The sequence below is a fragment of the Sinohyriopsis cumingii genome, unplaced genomic scaffold (genome assembly GCF_028554795.1).
Source record: "Sinohyriopsis cumingii isolate HCF-2022 unplaced genomic scaffold, ASM2855479v2 utg002707l, whole genome shotgun sequence".
In the NCBI taxonomy this organism is placed as follows: domain Eukaryota; kingdom Metazoa; phylum Mollusca; class Bivalvia; order Unionida; family Unionidae; genus Sinohyriopsis; species Sinohyriopsis cumingii.
In genome coordinates this window covers 20,320-37,729 of record NW_028316277.1, presented here as the reverse complement: position 1 = coordinate 37,729, position 17,410 = coordinate 20,320, and the positions used below count along the sequence as shown (strand labels likewise).

At 37.3% G+C, this 17,410-nt stretch overlaps 1 protein-coding gene across 4 annotated transcripts in view; it reads right to left on the bottom strand.

Annotated features, from left to right (window-relative positions):
• Positions 1–17,410, bottom strand: part of LOC149770098 (myotubularin-related protein 10-B-like) — a 95,250-nt gene that overhangs the window by 65,715 nt on the left and 12,125 nt on the right. For all 4 annotated transcript variants that reach the window (XM_089949394.1, XM_089949396.1, XM_089949395.1 and 1 more), the window contains 2 exons: positions 9,331–9,394; positions 3,106–3,245 (listed from right to left, as the gene is read on the bottom strand). In XM_089949394.1, coding sequence (XP_089805520.1) covers positions 3,106–3,245; positions 9,331–9,394 — 204 coding nt within the window. The remainder of the gene's footprint in view (positions 1–3,105; positions 3,246–9,330; positions 9,395–17,410) is intronic.

Here is a 17,410-nt window from a genome sequence, read left to right as displayed (position 1 = left end):
TTTCTGCATTCCAGAGATCAAATGTACACCTAATTATATTTTTTCCCTCTAACTGTATAGAAGATCACAACAATGTAGTTATAAAATTCTAGTTCTGTTTGATCTTATACATACTTCTATATGTTTTTCTTTCCTTTTTCATACCATGTGTTGTTAAATCTATTTACAATCTGGCATCTACATCCTTGCATTACTTGGATATAACTGTAGTATTATGGGCCTATGGCTTACAATAACAATCAACTACTGTCACTGTCATTGTGAGCTTGACCTCTGACCCCCCCAAACTGTCATGCTTATTCCTTACATTAAGTGCAAGTTCTCCATAAAGTTTGGTTAACTAATGTTACTATGCAAAAACCATTATTCTTCTTTCAGTAAGTGACCTTGATTCTTAACTATTTTACTTCCAAACTGAAAGGCTTTTTCCTTATACCATGTGCAAGCAATACACAAGGTTTATCCTGGAATATGATGCAAAACTAGAGTTACTGTGAAGAAAATATTTTTCTTCTTTGACCCACAGTGAACAAGACTTTTGACCAAACAAACTGACAGGCTTATTCCTTATACCAAGTGCAAGCTATCCACAAAGTCTGGCAAATATAAGTGCTGTAAAGATTAATGGACAGACAAAGCAAGTCCTAGCACACTGGATGTATAAAAAGCTGTGAGGGTCAGAGGATCATGGGCTATAATTAGGGCAATCAAAACAGTATCAAGGTCTACTGGTTATCTGTTCAAGTATGGATAAAAAATTCCAAAGTTCTTTTAAACATGTGGTTGAAACCCATGATCATGGAGGAAGTTTTCAACAAGCAGGTAAAACCCAAAGTTCTAAAGGAAGTTATTTAATATGTAGGTGAAATCCATGGTTCTAAAGGAAGATTTTAATATGCAGGTGAAATTTAAGGTTTTGGAGAAAGAAGTTTCATGATGCAGGTGAAATCCATGAGTTAAATTCTGTAAACTGTTTGAACTTAGTAAACTGTCAGATGGTTTGGGGGAGGGGGAGAATTTATATATGTACTTAACAGTTATCTAATAAATAAATGAACGAGTTTGTTCAAAAAAGTTTTAAAAATAAAACTTTACCTAGTACATGATACGGCAAATATATTCTAAATGATGTTAGGTGGGTCCAACAATCAAGAGCAGTGACTATACTAAATGATGACCCAGGAAGATGAAATATGAGCTCAGCTGAGGTCTCATCAATACCAATCAACATACCAAAATTGGATGCAATGCAAATAATAACTTAGGGAGTTATTATACAGAAATGACAAGGAAATCGAATGACCGATAACTCTACTAAATCACAATATGGACTGAAGTTAGACAAGGTCTCATCAACATTAACCTAGCAAACACATGTGGTTAAAATTTAATTACAAATAAAAAACTTTTTATGCAGAAATAAAAGTGGGTGGTCCTACAATAAGAAGTACTCAATAATGACACAGAGCACTAACAATAAAAAACAGTGCTACTTATTCAATATCAAGCAGCCAATACAGCTTGGTTGAAATCCCTCTCAGAATTATGGGAGTTATTGTGTGGAGACAAAATTTGGATGGCCTGACAATCTGCAGCTCTAACTCTGCTAATCAATTATTGTATAGTGCTGACATTGAGACTCAGTCAAGAACTTATCATTATGATGTACAATACTGACAATGAGACTCAGTCAAGGACTTATCATTATGATGTACAATGCTGACAATGAGACTCAGTCAAGAACTTATCATTATGATGTATAATGTTGACAATGAGACTCAGTCAAGGACTTATCATTACGATGTATAATGCTGACAATGAGACTCAGTCAAGGGCTTATCAGTATGATGTACAATACTGACAATGAGACTCAGTCAAGGACTTATCATTATGATGTACAATGCTGACAATGAGACTCAGTCAAGGACTTATCATTATGATGTACAATGCTGACAATGAGACTCAGTCAAGGACTTATCATTATGATGTACAATGCTGACAATGAGACTCAGTCAAGGGCTTATCATTATGATGTATAATGCTGACAATGAGACTCAGTCAAGAACTTATCATTATGATGTATAATGCTGACAATGAGACTCAGTCAAGGGCTTATCAGTATGATGTACAATACTGACAATGAGACTCGGTCAAGGGCTTATCAGTATGATGTACAATGCTGACAATGAGACTCAGTCAAGGACTTATCATTATGATGTTTAATGCTGACAATGAGACTCAGTCAAGGACTTATCATTATGATGTACAATGCTGACAATGAGACTCAGTCAAGGACTTATTATGATGTATAATGCTGACAATGAGATTCAGTCAAGGACTCATCATTATGACGTATAATGCTGACAATGAGACTCAGTCAAGGGCTTATGATGTAAACTGCTGACAATGAGACTCAGTCAAGGACTTATCATGTATAATGCTGACAATGAGACTCAGTCAAGGATTCATAAGTATGATATATAATGCTGACAGAAAGACTCAGTCAAGGGCTTATTAGTATGATGTACAATGCTGACAATCAGACTCAGTCAAGGGCTTTTTAGTATGATGTACAATGCTGACAGAAAGACTCAGTCAAGGATTTATAAGTATGATATATAATGCTGACAGAAAGACTCAGTCAAGGGCTTATTAGTATGATGTACAATGATGACAATCAGACTCAGTCAAGGATTTATAAGTATGATATATAATGCTGACAGAAAGACTCAGTCAAGGACTTATTAGTATGATGTACAATGCTGACAATCAGACTCAGTCAAGGACTTATTAGTATGATGCACAATGCTGACAATCAGACTCAGTCAAGGGTTTATTAGTATGATGTACAATGCTCACAATCAGACTCAATCAAGGGCTTATTAGTATGATGCACAATGCTGACAATGAGACTCAGTCAAGGACTTATTAGTGTCATGGTGAAAACCAAATTCAGCTGAAATGCAATATGAATTAAGGGAGTCACTGGCTGGAAGTGAAAGCGGGATTGATGGATGGATGGAAGAATGAATCAGTCAAATTGAATATCCCATCTTTTCTTTATATAAAAAAACCAAAACAAGAGAATAAAAACATCTAACTTACCTCAACATATGAAGATCTATCAGCTGTAACAAAGGCAAGCTTGAAATTGGTGACAAACAGCTTTCCAGAGATGCCCTGCTTGCCTTCAGTGAAAGGTGTGAACTTAAGTACATTGTCTATTTCCCCAACTACATGCTCTCCTAGAGAAAGAGGTGAAATACGAAAATGGTCAGTTAAAAAACTGGTCAATTACTCTAATCAAAATTATAAAATGGAGGTTTGGACAGCCAAGTGGAAGCTCACCCTGCAGTCACAGAACAGATAAAATGGGGGGGGGGGGACCTATTGCCACATCCTTGTATCCATTCTGACATGAAATAATTCAAGTCATACTACAACTTTTCTCTGTCAAATACATTACTGATCACATTACATTATGATAACTTTCTGCTTACTCCAAATCCTGAAAGATGGAAAATTTCGTTCTGTCTGTATACATGTGTATCATATGAACTAAGGAACTCTTACAGGTTAATTCCCTTTTCTATAGGCAAAGCGACCAGTGGTCACTGTTATACCTGGATATGCCAGTTTTAACTTTTTTTTGCCATATGCAAATACGTCCACCATACATACCAGTTAAATTCTTTAAAATTCAGAACTTAGTTTTTAATCATCCACACTTGTCTTTTAATGGTAAAGCAATTCAAAATGCTGTTTTATGTAGTGCATACATTTCTGAATATTAATACTTGTGCAATTATTGTACCTTTTGTTATTGTCATTTACATTTAATTTCGATCAGTAACATTCAAATTTACTGGAGAAATTTCCAGGCACTGTACTTATCAACCATTAAACCTTAAAAATGTTTAGATAACGTAGATTACATCATTTTACTCAAATACACATCTGCTGTATGCACTTGTTTCTTCCTCGTCTTCATTACAAAAATGACAGTGAAGTGCAAGAAGTGTAAACAATTTAAGGTCATGGAGGATGATCACGGGACGTGTCTACACATACAATTGCTCATTGGTACTCATATGTGAAGTGTGTGCACTTTGCTACAAAAATATTTGATACAGCATTTTGAAAAAGCAACTCGAGGGACGTCAAGATGCCTTCTCCACTCCTCATGATCAATATGACTCCAAGGCTTTCTTGTTGATATGTCAGTGAGTAGAAATGGAGTTTTTATGTTGTATCCCACTGTGGATAAGCTTTGGACCTTGCCAGTGAAGATTAATGGTTCATGAAAAAATAAGCCCATGCCCTTGAGGGCTTGTAATCTTTAACCCTGTCCGTGCATGAAAATGTTAAGAAAACAAGCCGTCCATGACTTGCTCTCCACTTGACTTTGCACATCTAACAAATTTTTTGTCTAGCTGAAAAGGCCACTAACAATCGTTACTGTTTTCATATCTACTCCCTACCTTTTGATTCTCTACTTTTGTTAGGGTGCCAGGTGAGAAAGGAAGAAGCACAAGAGTTGCCTTTTAACTCTCAGAGCAATCTACTATTGCAGAAGGACCCTGTTAGAAAACATACATAAGAAGGGGGGATTGTCACCAGAGAATTTGCAGTGGCAATTCTCAGCAACGGCAGGCAAAGAGAGAAGAACATTTTCTCATTCCCCAGGCCATCCATCAATCATCAATTTTACCAGTAGCCTCTGGCAACCCATCTGAGGCACCAGATACTTCCTTTTTGTCAGATTTGGACCAACCATTCTTGCAAAAAAAATGGGCGATCCAAACTGTGTCAGAGGGTTTCCAGATTTCATTATCTGAACAACTCCACTTTCAACATCCTACCTTCAGGAGCTCCCAAGTGAATCCATGAAGGGGGATGTTTTTACATAAGAAAATAAAGATTTTCTGCTTCTTAAGGGCAGTGTAGATATTACAATAACCACACAAACAAGGCTTCTACTCCAGAACATTTCTGGTTACAAAATCCAAAGGCAAATGAGACCTGTGATAGAGATATGATAAGCACAGGATCAATCCTGACATGACCAACTTGTACTTTTATGTACCGATTCATATGGCTCCAGTCTAAATCTTTGGGCCTTTACTAGGAGTTCAGGATGTCTCTGCCACAGTGACTGTGATGCTCCTGCATTGACACATCACAAAAACACTCTGTAAGTTTGGTTTTTGGTTCATGGCATGAATAACCTTACTTCCCTCACTGCATGGTGAATAATCAATGTAGAGAAGTTGGACCTTGTCCCTTCTCAACATTTTGTTCCATCTAGGTATGGAGCCCTCCAAAAATATCAACTCAGCATCTTCCTCCCAAATACATCAAAAACTTTGTTCCTGGGTTGGAGAAGGCACCAACCAAGATACTGAAGTTATACTTTAAAGACGTTACACCAAGTCACATCCAAGTTTAGGACGTATTTCACAGAGAAGGTGGGCGTTCGTCAATGGCACACTACAAAAACAATAGTTAGTATGGTTTTTGGCTCACAACATGAACAGCCTTACTTACCTCATTTACAGTTCAGGCTGGATAATCAATGTAGAGATGTCTGACCTTATCCCTGACATTACTTGGCATCTTTCTCCCAAATGCATCAAAAATATTGCTCATGCTTTGGAGAAAGCATCAAACAAAACATTGTTAGGCAAGGAAGTCTCTTACAGCTCCTCAACCTACTCACTGCATGGGTGGCCCTATTACAATGCAAGTTTACTACTGGACCTGCAGTGGTCAGTGAAATATGAATTCCTCAAAAGAAGGCACTTCATATCAACCTTCTGGGAATGAAAGTCCTTCCACATATCCCTGGAAACACAGTCCTGATAATGATGGACAATTCAGTTCTGGTGATGTACCTCTGCAATGGGAAGCAATCAGCAGACATTGCCTCACAGTAGGGGAATACCTTCTTGGGTCATTTTGAAGATCAGCACATTACTGACCTGCTCAATATCCTTCATGACGCATTATCAAGAAGGACAACTGCTTCATACAGAGTTATGTCCATCTAATGCTTGACAATTCTTTTTCCTTTTTCCTCAAGCCCAGAAGCATTGGTTATACCTGCTCTTTTAATTATCCAAAAGGTGATGTAAGCATGCACCTTTCCTCTGACACTTTTAATTATGAAAATAATTAAGAAATGAGGTTCACTGACTGCAATAGTTCTGACTGCCCAACTAAAATGAAATATCCTAGATCAACAATCTACTTGATTTAGCAACAGACTTTTCTAGGCAAGTTATAGCAACCTCCACTCTGCTCAAGCAGTTGAGATCGCTATTATTCCATCCATGTCCAGAGAATTTCTTCAGTCCTGGCTCCTTTCAGGGACATCTTTATCTAAAAGGAGTTTGGATGGCATACAAAAGGAAACCGTGTTGTCAATGGCTGGTGTCACATCCATGACATCATACCAGTCTGAGAACCTGTTTCCCATGCCGAACTTCTTTCTCTTTTGTTTGAATACAAGAAGTTAGTCCCCATGACACGCAAAGCAGGTAGACTGTGTCAGACTTTATAGAAGATATGATTTCAGCCACAACAAAATATCTTTGACTAGCAGTCCAATTTTTTACATATCCAGACTGCTCTCACTCACATTATACCCCAATGGAATCTATTTTTGGTTTTGACATGGCCAACCTTGTCTAAGTTTAAGCCCTTGTCTTCCCCCCTCACTCAAGCTGCTATCATACATGACCTGCAATTTATGATAACACTAACTTCAATACGCAGATTGAGTGAGCTACATACAATATCCATAAACCCAAACTACATGCAGTTTCATGCTGATGGATTGGATGTTCTAATGAACAAGCTTTTTCCATCTGAAGAACAGCTTGCTGTCAACTAGTCAACCTGGCACTGAATGCGATGTCTGTTTAGGACATAGTGGAGTCAGCAGATTATCAGTCAGTCTACCTTCTCTAGATTCCATTTGCATCGCATGGCCTTGGTAAGGACAGAACTGAATCTTGGTGGGTTACTGGTAGCTGCACATAGTTACCACTCCCTATCCATGAAAGCACAACCCTGACAAAAATCTGCCACTTAAGCTGGATGCACCTGGGAAACTTTTGATGGTTAGACAATAATCAAGTGCGGAATCCCATAGGGATCTCCCACACGTGTATAAACAAACTGTCTCTTCTTGTGCTAAACTAACATAAGAAATCATGCCCCTACTGGATGACATTGGTAGAGGTAGGATGCACAGCACTGCCTTCTCCTCTCACCTATCCTGGTAATGTAATGTGATCAGGTAATGTTTTTGAAGGGGAAAGTAAATATTTTGGCAATATATGTTTCTCTGATAATACTTACCTGATCACATTACAAATAATCCCTCCAACCCTTCTCCACATGTGAGCATCCTTCAAAGTTTTGGCTCAAGTAAAAAACGTGCACATCCAGTTATAATGGTGGCCACCTAGTGGGTAGAAAAGGAAGTTAACCTGCACTAGTTGCTTCCCTCTATAAAGACACCTCTGTCTACATAATAAATACACAGAAAGCTGTTTTCCATCTTTCCAGGCGGGCTGGATTTGGAAGTAGCAGAGAAAGTTATCCCAATGTAATGCAATCTGGTAAGTATTATCAGAGAAACATAATTTACCAAAAAAAAATTGCTTTCTCATCAATACTGGTTTCAACTTATACTTTTACAAGAATATTGATTTTAAAAAATCAGACTAATACTGCCAAAGTCTTAAAAATTGTTTAGTATTCATGCATATTTACACATTTCCTTCAAGTTAGCAACATTTATTCCAAAATAATAGATTCCTTGATTATCCAGAAAACAGCATGCATATACATTCTAGAAAAAATTATTTCAATAATTCCAAACAATTTTCCTATCTTTCTAGAGCTAACTTTCCTCAAAGATAAAGCATAATTTGTAAGAAATTTTGAAACAGTGCCACTTCCCTATGCACAGTGTCACTTCCTGAGTAAAGCGTTCTTGTTGAAAGGTTCCTGATGCATACTGATTAAAAGGATCTGTTGGTGTGGAGATAAAACTTTGCAAAACTCTACCCCATCAAGATTAAATGTCACTAGATGCAGATAACTACTGAAATGGTGATACAGTAAACTCTTGTTGCAATAACCATGTTGGTGTCCAGACATTTTTGATGCTGTAATGAATCTGTTCTTATAAAGATATTGTTTTAATTCTCTTTTTTAGTGTCCATTACCTGTAAATGATAAGTCGCACATAAAAGTATGTAAAATATTTCTTACCATATATACTCATTTAAAAGTGGAGTCCAAACTGAAAACAACATAGATCCTAATACGCTGATGCATTATGTGACACAAGATCCAGGTATGTGCAGGTATGTGCAGTAGGAATGGACTTACAAGCAAGTATATACAGTATATACTTATAAAGATAAAATAATATGTTTGTGTCCACAATTCAGTTGTGATCACTGTCACTGCCGAAGTAGTGTGTTATAATGAGAAGACAAGACAGGTTTCTAACAGTCTAAAGTGCACAAACAACAAAACATCTGGATGGATAGCATGCCAATTTATGCACAGTCCCAGTGGCAGATCCAGTCTCCTTTTCTGTCCTACCAAGATGACAACATATGCAAGATTCAGAAAAGGGAGCTAAGAAGGTACCATATCCAAAATTCCAAACTCAACCTTTCATATTTAGTGCAGTTATAATGGGATGTTAGTGCTTCTGAGGTATTTAAATATTTATATAATTATACCTACTCTGGTATTTAACCCCATTATTTGAGGTATTCTGGATACACCCCTGTACTCTTACCACCATCACTACTGCTATTACATCTGCCTATTTACCGCAAGTGAAAGAAACGTGATTGTACACAGATGTAGAGAGATGGCAAACACAGACTGATCAATGAGTGGAAAATCCTGTCAGCACCTTTCACTTTGCTTTTTGGTACAATATTATCTATATAACTACCGATGGATTTTCTATTCAAGAAAAAAAAATGTCCATGTATGACAACCTGAGCAGATTTTTACAAGTCTGATTACTCTGAATGGTAACAAGAAATTGTATCCTACAACATACCCATAATTTCATTAATTTAAAACACATTTTGGAGGAATTACAACTTGGTGTTGCTTGGAATATCCAACTCAAATAATACTGGGTACATGGCATTTATGTAAATGTTTACGAAGCAGTAAGCAAGGACTTAACTCTATACCAAATATTTACCTGTCAATAAGTGAGGATTTAATTCCATGTCATATGTTTGTCTGTCAAAAAAAAGGATCTAACTTAATGTCAAATGTTACCTGGCAATAAGTGAGGATTTAACTCCATGTCAAAGAACTCTGAAGCTGATTCTTCCACCTGATCCTGAAATAAGAGAGTAACATTTTACATGCTTACATATTATATCTCAAAATACTTAAATTCTGTGGCTACGATGTCTGCAGTGTGACAGTTTATAGTGACGTCTAGCACAGGGGCATCGTGCTGCAGACATGTAGCACGATGTCCCACCCAGTCACATTATCCTGACACCAGGCTGACCCGTTCTAACACTAACCTCTTAATGCTGAGCGTCAAGCAAGGCAACTGTTAGTACCATTTTTGTAAGTCTTTGGTATGACTCGGGCAGGAATCGAACCCACGATCTCCCACATCCGAGGCAGACGTGCACTTTCAGTACTGAGTATTCAAAGAAATATTAAAGAGCATGAGGTACTTTTACCAAGATGATGTACTTTTATCAGCATGAGGTACTATTACCAAGATGAGGTACTTTTTATCAGCATGAGGTACTATTACCAGCATGAGGTGCTGTTACCCAGATGAGGTACTGTTATCAAGATGAGGTACTATTATCAGCATGAGGTACTATTACCAAGATGAGGTACTTTTTATCAGCATGAGGTACTATTACGATCATGAGGTACTATTACCAAGATTGGGTACTTTTATCAGCATGAGGTACTTTTACCAGCATGACACACTTTTACCAGCATGACATACTTTTACCAGGACCAGTAAAATTTTGGCAGGATCATAAAAAATGTTATGATAATTAGTGGGGAAAAATTGATTTTCAAGCCCTGCAATGGAACCTGTTTATAACAAAATCAGATTAATAAAATATAATGATAAAAAGCAGAAAATAATACATGAATAAGCCCTACTGAGACTTATGAGTATATTTACACATTAAGATCTTGCACTACTACAGTGTAAAAACTGGGAGTAACAAGTTTGATTTTAACAGCAAATCACTCCACCCATAAAACTTACTCTGATGTCTGTATCCAATTACACAACATGCAACTTCACACTTAGTAGCACAATGAAAATGGAAAATAGTTGTTACTGTTGTAGGTTTCATGCCATTTTTCAGCACACATAGGCTATACATGGCAGCCAGTATAACTGATGGAGGAAGAACCTGCAGTAAACTCCAGTGAGAACCACTGACCCTTGTGAAGCTACTGGAAGGTTTTTTCACAGACTTACATTGGCCAAGTCAGAGACTCGCACCCATGTGGACAGAGGTGAGATGGCAGCAATTGGCAAAGGTGAGCGCTTTAGATCATTCAGCCACCATGATCCCAGGAAAGTAGTAAGGTCTTTAAAATATATCCCCACAATTAAAGTCTCATGACAGGTTAGTTATTTTCCAGCCTATATATATTTCCTCATAGTGTGTTATTTTCCAGTCCACATATATTTCCTCATGGTGTGTTATTTTCTAGCCCATATATATTTCCTCATGGTTTGTTATTGGGTAATGTATTTTCTTATACATCCCTTGGATTTTTTATTATTGTAATTCAACTTCGGAGTCCAAAGTGTTTTCATGTGACTTTACTCTTGGTTTTGGATCCAAAAGATTTAGTGTGATTCTGAACATAATTTCAGTTATTTCACATTATTGGCCTACTTTCTAAACCCTGTATAAATACACATTTGGCACATGTTCTTTATTTAGAAAATGTTTTACTGTCTTGTATTCATGTCAACTTCTTAAAAAGGACAACTGGGTCAAAATGTAACAAATTAGTAACTAAACTGATAAACAAGATTTACTTGACATATGGGAACAGTTGTGCAGTATATGTTATGTGTACTGAATGAATGCAGTATGCCAAATAAAGTTGTATCTGCATCAACTGAAAATAATACATAAAAGTTTATCTCCTACTGAAAATATTGAAGAAATTATACTTCTTCATCACTTGCACACATCCACTTGGTAATATTAAACTCGTCAGACTAACAATCCGAAGTATAGTACAGAATGCAACATCACATGCTTCAGAGAGTCTGTGTAAAAAGAGTAGGTGTGTGGTAAAAGTAAAATGTAAAAGTAAAAAATCTCATGGCATTTCTTGTATATTTTAATTTTAAAAATGGAATGAAACCCACTAATACTTACAAGTGATTTCTTTTAAATTTTGTTTCTTTAAGAGCACAACCAGTTACATAATTATATTGCTTCAGTTTTGTAACTGGGACATTAAAACTTAATCCTTCCACTGTGAGCTACAATGTGGACAATCCATGATGAGCACTATATCTGGTCTGTGATGGGTTGTTGTTGTTGTAGGGTTTAACGCCATTTTTCAGCACAAGATAGGCCATACATGGCGGCCAGTATTAATGGTGGAGGACGAACCCAGGAAAACCCTGGAAAGAACCACCAACCCACGAGAAGCTACTGGCAAGCTTTCTCACATACCCACATTAGCCGAATCCGAGACTCGAACCCACGCAGACAGAGGTGAGATGGCAATGATCCGTAACAGAGAGCGCTTTAGACCACTTGGGGTCCCGGTCTGTGATGGGAACAACATGAATGAATTAAGTTCAGTAATCTACTATGCATGTACTCTACTGTACATGAACAGATATTGTTGAAAAAACATATTTTGTTCACAAAACTGGTTTCTTTTTCAAATACATTAAATCATCGTAATACATTAGAAGAATAGGTAAGAGATATAAGTTACAACCCTCACCCTGAAGTTGTCCTTGGTATTGGTCTTCTGATACTTTTATGTAAAATGTGTGCTAGGGTCAACACAGACCAATGAAAAGATGTTGTCTAAAATAAATCTGTTGCTCCCACAAATACAGCCAAAGTAGAGTAACCTGCATTGAAATGAAGCCACTGAGTGACCTGGGAAGGGCCTATTGTGCTGTTCATACAGGTCCCACCAGATCAAATATGCTAGTGCTAACTGACTTAATCCGACATTAACTGATATGCATAAGAAAGTCATGGTGTCAAAGACTAAACTCACAAACCAACAATCCAGGACACTAAAGTTACAGCACAAATATCATCCCAGCCTTCTATGTGTGGTAAGAACAAGTGTGACAAACTCATTACATTTCAGGTATCACTTAAATATCCTGCAAACACACTTTACAATAAAGGATCCAATGAAGTCTGTGCTTTAAAATGAAAGACTTATTTCCCATGTGTTTAAGCCTGTCACAAGGGCCTTGTTGTGAAACAAACCATCATAAAAAGAAGGGCAGATACTGCAAGTCAACAAATAAAGCATGAATTTAACTGATCTTGCTTGCAAGTGCTAGAGTGACTATAGGAAGCACATTTTATATTAAAGATAACTTCGATGGGTTTTATAGGACCTGAAAGTTTCATCTCTGACTCAATGGTCCAGGACAATTAGGATATTACACTACCTAAATCTGCATAAACCAAGGACTGGTCTACGCAGCAAATAAGTGCCGACTTGTACACAGAACATAAAGAAAACACCGGAAAAATGAACAAAATTAATGGAAACTAAAACTCAGACATCTACATACTGTATTTTTACTTTTAACAATGCGTTTACTTATTATGTGAGCATAAATGTAAAAGATAATATTTTTACATGTATTATCATTCATAATTTTCAGAAATCTGCTTAACAAATTTTTTTCTTTAGTATTTGAATTATTTATAATGTGTACAGAAAATGATTTTATTAGAGCAGCCTAACAATGGATTTTTCCTAACATTTAAAATAATCAGTGATCAAGTAGGAAAGAAGGTCAGGACCCTTTTCACCTCTCTTCATAGGAAGAAACAGATAACACAGTTCTCGGTTTATTTTTATCGTTGTTGGCATCCATTTTGGACCTGGGATGTTTGTCATCCTGCAACGCAATAGGTACTGCACTAGTTGTTGTAGACTAATACCCAGTGTTTGACTTTGGCCTAGTTCGAGTTTCCTCTGACCCATGTCATCCTATTTTTGATAATTGGACATTTATGTTGGGTGTAGGGTCAGAGTCCATTCCATATCGAAAAGTTGGAATTTGCCGACACCAAATGGTGTTGGCATGGGGTAGCTGCTTACTAGCCAGTCCAGCAAACTTGAACGACCTTTCATCGAGATATACCTGCATGAAATCAATAGGAATATGACTTATTTTCTATAAAATCATGAGCATAGCATTCGTCATGTCTTTATTCCGCTGACAGATAAGATGAAAGTATGTCATTGCTGAAATTTGACCTGTCCATTTGCATTCCGAGTCACATGACTAAACAAATCTCACAACCTACATGTTAATGACATCAGAGGTCATATAGTCACATGATACCGACAATAAAAAAAATTCCAAAGTTGTTGTACACAGAATTTGGACATGTTATGTAGAAGTCACTTAATGTTTGTAAATAAATATAAATGCACACTTAATTCTCAACATATTTATTCTGAGAACAAAGAACAGAAACATGTTGGTATCACAGCAGGGTGGAGAAAACCATTTTCAAGAAGTACCAAGCATGTGTCAGCAATGTGTTTGTTGGTGTCACATGACTACCACATTGACATGTGCCCTCTGCATAGTGAATCTGGTTTTCTTCAAACCGCTGCAACATTTACAGATTTTCAGCTGTTGTTTTCAGAATGAATATTTTGAGAAGTTTATAGGGGTTTTTGTTCTTCATTTTTCTATACAAAATTACGTGACTTTCATTTATGTTCGATTTGTTTTCCACAGCAACACTAGAAATGGTGTATTATTGATATCATGTGACTGTATGACCTCTGATGTCATTGACATGTAGGTTGCGAGAGTTGTGTAGTCACGTGACTAGGAATGCAAATGGCCAGATCCAGGCCAAATTTCAGCAACGATGTACTTTCAACTTGTCTGTCAGCTGCTTAAAGACAAAATGAATGCTATGATCACAATTTCTGAGAAAATAAATCAAGGTCGTTCTTGTCTGCTGGGCCGGCTAGTAAGCAGCTACCCCATGCTGACACCAAATGGTGTCAGCGAATTCCAACTTTTCGATAGGGAATGGACTCTGATGCTACACCCCAACATAAATGTCCAAATATCAAAAAAGCGGTGGCAAGGGTCAGAGGAATCTTGGACTAACTTTGGCCCACCAATAAATCAATACTTATTTAAGCAAACTTGTATAGAACATTTGGTATGCCCACACAGCATGTCTGGCTTTTCATTGAGGCTGAGGAAATGCAAATGCCTGACTGACAAAGATCAAGTTTAGACTGGTGCTCTGCATTCTGACTGCTAAATTTTTTGAATTTCCATAACACCAGTCTCTTACTAATGAATGATTGACTTACACTTTCAACACTGCACTTGTATGGCTTTTCAGTTATTTAAAGGATTAAACAACACATTGTATTCAATTTATCAGAAAAACTAAGAAACATTAAGTCTTACAGGCTTGTGCTGGCAATATATAATAGGTCTGTAACCAAAAAAGATCAGTCATGGATCTGAATTTTCAGGACTTGCTTTAGAAAGTGGTTTGAAGGGTGCTTTGTTCAATTACGTCAAAACCCACACTAGCTTTTGTTTTGGACAAAGGGCCAAGACATTTGATTGGGACAAATCAAAACTGACCAAAATATAGGAAAGATCTGTGTTCTGAGCTATTCATTCCCCTCCGTGATGCCAAACTATGGTGGAAATCACAGAACAGTAACCTCTGATTGTGATCAAGGCTAACTTCTCAAAAAGAAGAGGAAGAATTTAGCTATTTCTGGTATCAAAGCTTCTTAAAGGAGGCATGTTCCTCTGCTTATACTACTGGGAGAAAGACTTTCCCTTTCCTCATATGCTTTCTAACTGGTAAGCCCTCCTGCACAAGGTAATTCAGTCCATCACTTGTTTGCAGAAATATTTTTTTTTCTCAACAGCTTATTTGATATGAACCTGGCATGCAGATTCAGCATTTTTGGGTTAGGATGGAAATCTGTATGCAAAGTTAGCTGGCATGGAGTAGGCAGGGCTTAGCTGGGGATCTCTGCCACTAGACTCAGAAGGTTGTCACTAAATAAATTTTCATGCCGGATGTGATCGATCAGAATTCCATTGCCCTCTGAATGACCTTTAAAATCCAATTGATTGGGGAAAGGGCCTATGCAAATAGATCCATAAAAATTAAAGAAAAAGCATCAACTTACTGGGCCTTTGGGTCTAATAGAAGGATTTAGCCTCCTTAGAAAAAGTTCTCACAAGAACCTGGAGGTGAATGGACAATAATGTGACAATACTATGTGAAACCTGAAGGAAGAGTTCTGAGTAGTTGGTTCCCCCATGCCTTTGGTAAGTAATATCAGATGAGGTATCAAAAATGATTTGAACACCCTTTCCAGATCTTTTTTTGGGAAACAATCAACCTTTCCAGATTATGTGTTCTGCCACAATCAAAAGGCACTCACTGTAGCTTGCATCTTTTGAGAGTTGGTGTGTTCTGACTACTCCTGAATGAAGAGAAGCATCTGGAGATGGGGTGTTCTGACTACATGTACTAACAAATGAAGAGAAGCATCTGGAGATGGGGTGTTCTGACTACTAACAAATGAAGAGAAGCATCTGGAGATGGGGTGTTCTGACTACCCCCCAATGAAGAGAAGCATCTGGAGATGGGGTGTTCTGACTACCCCCCAAATGAAGAGTAACATCTGGAGATGGGGTAGCCTGCATGGAATACCTCTATGAGGTCCTTTTTATTGCTCTGGTCCCTCCTGGGAAATGAAAGCTGGGTTCTACACAGCCAAGAAAAAACAGGTTGAATGACAAAGGAAGAGATTTGAGGGTTCTCTTGAGTTGGTTTCTGAGTTGCACAGATAGTAAGGCATCTCTCTCCACACTCCTGAGGTTAACAGATGTAGCAACAGAACTTGTGAGTGAGTACAGAGATTCCCTATTGAGCACACAAGCCATAGGGGAGGCTGATGCCAGGGGTTTCAACAGCGGGGTGTAGGCTATGCCCAACTTACAAACACAATGCTGCATGTCAAGGGGAGCAATGGGTCTATGCATACAGAGCAAAGTTTCTGCATTTACAGTCAGTGATATTTCTGCTGATAGCTGGGATTTTGCTATGGAAGACAGGTGAATGTGTTTTGTGCAAGGCCAGATTAAAGTCAGAAACTGGTACTGGTTATTACTGCAAGAAGATCGGCAAGTTTGATTTTTGGGTCCTGAAGTCACCTTCAGTGCAGTGCAAGATGTCTGTGATTCAGCTATTTGATAATTATCTGAAAGAAGGATGGTCTTTCTAAGTTAAAACTTGATGTATGCAGTTATTCTATAAGTTGCCACTGATGGAGCAGGAGGAGGACAGTGACAGAATGGAAGACTTAGTCCTCCCTGGATATTATCAGATTGAATGGTGAAGAAGGGAATGTGATCAGTTCGTAAATTCTGTATTGAAATGATTAAATTAACCAACAAGTTTATTTATGATGTGTAAAATATAATTAATGCCAAGACAACAATTGCTATACGATTAAATTATCCAGTATCAAGAAACAAGATATTTAATGTGATTCAGATAATTTTTTCACCATGGGGGAAAAAGTACTTGGGTCAGCAATGAGAAACAGGGATGGCTGGCCGACCGGAAATGCAAATTTTGACCTAGTTACCAAATTATCTTCCTAAGGATGTTGTTTTCAGTCCTTGATTTCAAACATTATACATGTGCATCCATTTATGGATAAATAATGTTCCAGAATTTCAAAAGAGTAGATCAGTAGAAAGATAAAACAGCATTCACAGACTTTTATGACCTCCTCCATTTTCTCATTTTCATTTATGTTTACTCTTTTTCTCTATCTTATTTTATTCTGTCTTCTATCTTTCATACCTCTCCTCCTAATTCCTGAAATATCACTTGCTTTCCATAAGGTGATAGTCTATTTATTTCTGAAATAACACTGGCTTTCCACAAGGTGTTGTATTTCCTCAAAACTCTTAATAAATTTATATTTTGCAAATCTTTGGAAAAATATGACCAAAGCCAGTGAAATGGGAAGATGAAAATTGTTTATGGAAACAAAATTATATTGAGGAATACAAAAAACTTCTGGTAACAGAAAAGGAAAA